Source organism: Oncorhynchus gorbuscha, linkage group LG11 (genome assembly GCF_021184085.1).
Source record: "Oncorhynchus gorbuscha isolate QuinsamMale2020 ecotype Even-year linkage group LG11, OgorEven_v1.0, whole genome shotgun sequence".
Taxonomy (NCBI): domain Eukaryota; kingdom Metazoa; phylum Chordata; class Actinopteri; order Salmoniformes; family Salmonidae; genus Oncorhynchus; species Oncorhynchus gorbuscha.
Genome location: NC_060183.1, coordinates 28,580,905 through 28,586,905, shown reverse-complemented (window position 1 = coordinate 28,586,905; position 6,001 = coordinate 28,580,905). Strand labels below are relative to the sequence as shown.

The window sequence follows — 6,001 nt, the reverse complement described above, 5'->3', positions numbered from 1 at the left end:
CTAAAGTTGGAGTGGAAGAGCCACAAGGTCTGTATTTGGTTAAGAGGAGGACATCAAAAACATTATCTCACCAATTCACTGTAGTTAAATGATCCATGCCTTCAAGGGAAAGGCTTGCGATAGAAGTAAAATAAATAAGTCAGAGTAGCAAATACTGCCGTTGTACACAAATATTTGTGTGCATTACTATATGTGGGAATAGGCTGAACTCTGAACCTGATAGTCTGGGACTTAATACTTTGGAACTCTGTGCCCAGACCAGAGGGGTACAAACAGCCTGCGAAGTTGCTGTTTGTGCTCCCTCATATTTTATGACCTGTTACTACTTCCCTTATTTTCTAGATAATGGTGCTCAAGAAAGCCAGCGGCCAACTCCCCATGTGTAATCCCCTGCTGTCTCAGACAGCCTCAGGCACAATCTATTCCCCAAGGCTGCTGTCTGGTTGGTGGACAGTCTCGGAGGGCTCAGTGAGAAACAGGCACAAGGCAGGGCAGACACTTTCAAGCAGGAATCAGGATATTAATGCTACTGTTTGACCGGACTAAATGATCGCACTCTGGAGCACTTCTTGTTCTTTGTACCGAGAATAATAAATGCATCTTTTGAAAAAGGATTGGGACTCTTGTCTTCTGTGATTGACTCAAGGCATCTTTTCCTCAAAGTAATTGATCTGTTACTGTAAATAGATTACAGTCGCAGCAGTGGTAACGTACAATAGATGACCAGTAACTGTGTTAGTACCATACAAGACATAACAGTAACTGTTTGTACCATATAATATTTTACAGTAACTGTATTAGTATGTACAATAGAGTACAGTAACAGTGTTAGTACCATACAATAGATTACAGTGGGAGTATTTGGTAGTAAAAAGACTTAAGGTATTATTAGTTGTACCGTAAATTAATAACAGTAACAGTATTGGATACTGTAAAATACTGTATGGTAATATACTGCGTATTTTTGTACGGTAACGTACAGGTATCTGGCTGCCAATAAGTTGTTGTAAAAACAACAGTTGAACAGTTTATGTGCAAGGAATGAAGACAGGTGTCAGTTTTGCATTTCGTCTCATCCTAAATGGGACGCAACTAAAGCAAATGCTCCTGTCATGATTTCCATTTTGTAATATACTCAGTAACAAAAATAAATAATCTATCATTACAGCATCCTCTCTAGCCACGTTGAACAACATATTACATTGACACTGCCTTCTAAAAGGCAGGAGAATGAGCACAGCAGCAACGGTTAGTTTGTTGATGTATGAATATTTCTGAAAGGTGGGGAGAAAACGCATCAGACTTGGTGTGAAAATACATTTACTATAGTGGTAATCATTATCTTAAATTAATTCCACAACCCCCCCCATCAAAAATAGCCTACATCTCAAGATTAAACCACGTCTCACACCATCGATTGTGTAGATTCGTTGAAATGAGTCGACCTTAAATTAATTTCGGGAAGAAAGCACCAAATACGATCTAAGAGATGTGGTGCTTATCCTTTCCAGTCAACTTATCTCAATATAAAACCATAATTGAGGTCGGAACATTTTAAACAAACTTTGATTTAAATGTCCCTTTAAACAGTTTTTTTTGTTTTATTTGGCCAGCATAATGATCTATCTTATCGTATATCTGCATGTAAAAGTATTCACTTATTATATCTATGGTCCGCTACATAGTAATATTATATAACAGTCAATTGTAAATTAATCTGAAATAGCAAAGTGTTACCAATTTGCTCTAAATATGCATTCAAATTCATAAAATACTCAAATTATTCAAAAGGAAATGTACATTGAAATGAAAGAACATTTATTAAACTGAACTGAATTGATTTGAATTGTACCTCCGCCTCCTCGGGACAAGCCGGACCAAAGACCGCCGACACGTTTTCTTTCCACACCTGCTGAATGAAGGCTCTTATGGAAACCTTGGCGTCGCACTCCGAGTCCACGTATACAAAATCCAGGCTGTAGTTCCCCAGAAATGATGGGTTGCTATTGACCTTTTCCACAGCAATCTGTATTGCGGAGCCTAACCGGCGGGCACTGAAGGGATAGGACACGTTCCAGGGAGCCTGGAAACCAATCAGTAGTCGGTAAGAGTTGGTCCCATTCATGCCATTGCAGAGAACTGGGGTAGTAGCTATGAACAGCAGCAGCAGAGACAAATACAGGGAGCTATGGCTCAGGCTGCAGAGAGGTAAAGGCAAAAGGGTGTGCATTCTCCCTGTCATCCTCCTAGTCCTTCTAGGACAAGCAGAGTATGCTCTCTTGTATGGTGAGAGGTTTAAATACCCCTGACGCTCCTCTGACATTGCTCCTCTACCTTCACAGGGGGAGTAATGATCGAACCCTCTCAGAGTACCTGTGAAGAGGGAGTCGTTAGCACTCAATGTACACACGTTGACCTGTTGTTTATATCCCAATGAGCAGCCAAAAAAATTTAACTTCTTATTTCCTATAAATGAAACATCTCAGTGTGCAAAATGCTTCCAGCCATAATTGTTTTCTCCTCCCATTTCCTTTCCTTACTGACCTTTCAATGAATGATCGAAAACTGAGGTTGCACAGTAGGTTACATTTTTTTTGTCTCCCATTGTTGGTTACACACAAAACAACATTGCAGTCATTATAAGTATCCCTATAATAACTGGTAGTTACATAGGCATGTATCGTGTAAACCTGTATAGGGGGAAATTACAGTAAGTCCACATTGCTAAATACATAGTAACTCTTACAACTGTATGCAGCAGGCATAATGTACATAATGTAGTTATAGACATCAATAAGCCGTTAAAAAGCCGTTTAGAGCCTATGTTATGCATTATAACGCATTATGGAAAGCAGATTAGGGTTTAGAAATGCTTTTACTGTGCATTATGGGGAGGGTATTCATAGGAATTGTTGTTACCAAACTTTTTAAATAACAAACTGCTTTCCCATTCACATTGATTGCCTATACTCACACTCTGAGACGCTTTATGAATACAGTCCCTGGTAATATACACTGAACAGAAATATAAAACGCAACATGCAACAATTTAAAAGATTTGACTGAGTTACAAAGAGTTCTCCTACTGTATGGGGACAGCCAAAGAACCCTTTAATGTTCTAGATAGCACCTTTTTCTCGAAGAGTGTAAGCCCTAATCTATGGATTTCACATGACTGGGAATACAGATATGTATCTGTTGGTTACAGATACTGTACCTTTAAAAAAAAGGTAGGGGCGTGGATCAGAAGACCAGTCGGTATCTGGTGTGACCTCCATTTGCCTCATGCAGCGCAACACATCCCCTTTGCATAGAGTTGAACAGGCTGTTAATTGTGGCATGTGGAATGTTGTCCCACTCCTCTTCAATGGCTGTGCGAAGTTGCTGGATATTGGCAGGAACTGAAACACGCTGTCGTAGACGTTGATCAATAGCATCCCAAACACACTCAATGGGGGACATGTCTGGTGAGTGTGCAGGCCATGGAAGAACTGGGACATTTTCAGTTTCCAGGAATTGTGTACAGATTCTTGCAACATGGGGCCATCCAATATCATGTCGAAAATGAGGTGATGGCGGCGGACAAAGGGCACAACAATGGGCCTCAGGATCTTGTCACAGTATCTCTGTGAATTCAAATTGCCATCGATAAAATCCAATTGTGTTTGTTTTCCGTAGCTTACGCAAATGAGCTTCTCTGACTTCGGTTGGTCTCAGAAAAAGCTGGATGTGGAGGTCCTGGACTCACACTGTTACACATGGTCTGCAGTTGTGAGGCCTGTTGGATGTACTGCCAAATTCTCTAAAATGACTTTGGAGGCAGCTTATGGTAGAGAAATGAACATACAATTATCTGGCAACAGCTCTGGTGGATATTCCTCCAGTCAGCATACCAATTGCACGCTCCCTCAAAACATGAAACAGTTTTAGTAGATACACATACATAGATACACATACATAGATACACATATTTACACACTTACACTGTACATACAGTACTTGTCAAAAGTTTGGACACACCTATTCATTCAAGGGTTTTTCTTTATTTTTACTATTTTCATGTGCCATAATAACAAACTTTTATGCCATCTGTAAACATGAATAAAGTTGTTAATTCATGAGCCTAGTTGGTTTAGCCAAAGGAAAAGACAGGAACCGTGCTGCTAGCCATGATTGGCTGAGATAATGAGTGGGCTGGACATGCTGAGAGATGAGTTTCAGATTGGTCTGCGGTGTAGCATCTTGTGTCTATAAAATGAGCTGCTTGTTATTCATACATACTCCTTTCTACTGCAGTTTTCTTTAAAGATATAACTTTAATCATGGAGAACAACAAATATGGTCCTACTGCTCTCAATAACATTGCTGCCCTGAATTTATCAGGCGCTATCGACAAATTTCAGTGGGAAAAAGTTGTGATGAACTACTTTCTGGAAGACGATCATACCATGCTGAGTCTCTCTGACTCTGAAAAAAATCCCTGATTTAGTTAAAAGCATGTTCATTGAAGAAGACATTGTAGAGTCTTCTGAGGACAGTGATGGGGATGAAACGTAATCATTACAGAAGCGCAAGTTACCGTCCGGTTTGGGCCCCAACATGATAGGCCTGCACCATGTGCTGTGGGACTCTTCGACGACCCCCATCCTCAACATAGCCTCCACATCCTGCTTCACAGCCTTCCTTCGGGCCTCGGGAATCAGATATGGCCACTTTCGTACCATTTCCCGTGCCAGATGCGGACGTTGTATTCAATGAGGGTCGTGCGGCCTAGCTTCTCGGAGAACAACGCCGTGCTCCGAATGACAAGCTCCCTGAGCGTTTGCTTCTGGGCTGGGTTCAAGATCAAAAGGTGAAAAACTTGTGGAGAACTGGGGTACTTCTCGGATCAAGAACATTTGGTGGGGTAGTAGCTGGTCCCAGTTCTTCCTGTCCTGCTCGATGACGTTCTGCAGCATTTGTTTGAGGATTTTATTTAACCGCTCGAGCCCATCTCTCTGTGGGTGAAAGAAGGAGGTCCAGGTCTGTTTGATTTGCAGGACAGCACACATCTTTCATTGGATGGGACATAAACTCCGTACCTTGGTCTTTCAGGATCTAGTTCGGGATTCCCACCCAGCTAAAGAGGTGGAACAGCTCCTGGATTCCATTGGATACTGCCGCCCGTAGTGGAATGGCCTCGGGATACTGGGTGGCATAATCTACTAATACCACGATGTACCGGTGTCCTAATGCTGTTTTTACCAGGGGTCCTACTATGTCCATGGTGATGCGTTTAAAGGGCACCCCAATGATTGGTAGGGGGACCAGCGGGTTTCGGAAGTGTACTTCGGGGCAGTGATTTAACACTTCGGGCAGCTTTGACAATTGTCTTCCATGGCCCTCCTCATCCCGGGCCAGTGAAACCGGGCAGTGATCCATTCCCAGTTCTTCTCCATCCCCAGGTGAGCACCCAGCAGGTGGGTGTGGGCCAGCTGAAGAACAGTTCCCATGTACCGTCGGGGCAGCAACAGTACCTGTCAAAGTTGCCCCTGTTGGCGCGACACCTGATACAAAATGTTATACTTGATTTGGAAATGGGGGTATTGCAATTCACTCACCCCCGGAAGTAGCTGTCCATCCAACGCCATCACTCGGGCTGCGGCAGATTTCATGTTCGGATCCTCCCACTAGGCAGTCCCGAATTGTCCCCTCAGTTGGCCCCCAGCGGGTGTCTCGACTGGTCCCTTCGAAATCAAGGAGGGGGAGGATGGGCTCCTTCTCTAGTGGTTCACCAGTGGGGTCGGGTTCCGGCTCCCTCTCCGACTCCTACTCCGGACCCATAGATACGGGTTTGTCAACCGCTTGCTTCCGGGCTGTGCAGGCGACGAGTCGTCCAACAAGAAATAACTTAGTTCACTGCATAGCCCACCTTGCCTCCGGGGCTTGCTCATGGCATTGACTCCTCGTGAGCTGGGAAATTCCAGGCAAGGTTCCCCCGGGCGCCACACTCAAAACACCT

The 6,001-nt window shown here is 43.3% G+C and overlaps 1 protein-coding gene across 1 annotated transcript in view; it reads right to left on the bottom strand.

Moving 5' to 3' along the window:
• Positions 1-5,492, bottom strand: part of gucy2g (guanylate cyclase 2g) — an 88,008-nt gene extending 82,516 nt beyond the window's left edge. The window contains exons 1-3 of the mRNA XM_046367957.1: positions 5,366-5,492; positions 4,722-4,833; positions 1,853-2,198 (exon numbers count right to left, since the gene is read on the bottom strand). Coding sequence (XP_046223913.1) covers positions 1,853-2,198; positions 4,722-4,833; positions 5,366-5,492 — 585 coding nt within the window. The remainder of the gene's footprint in view (positions 1-1,852; positions 2,199-4,721; positions 4,834-5,365) is intronic.
• Between the last annotated feature and the right edge of the window lie 509 nt (positions 5,493-6,001).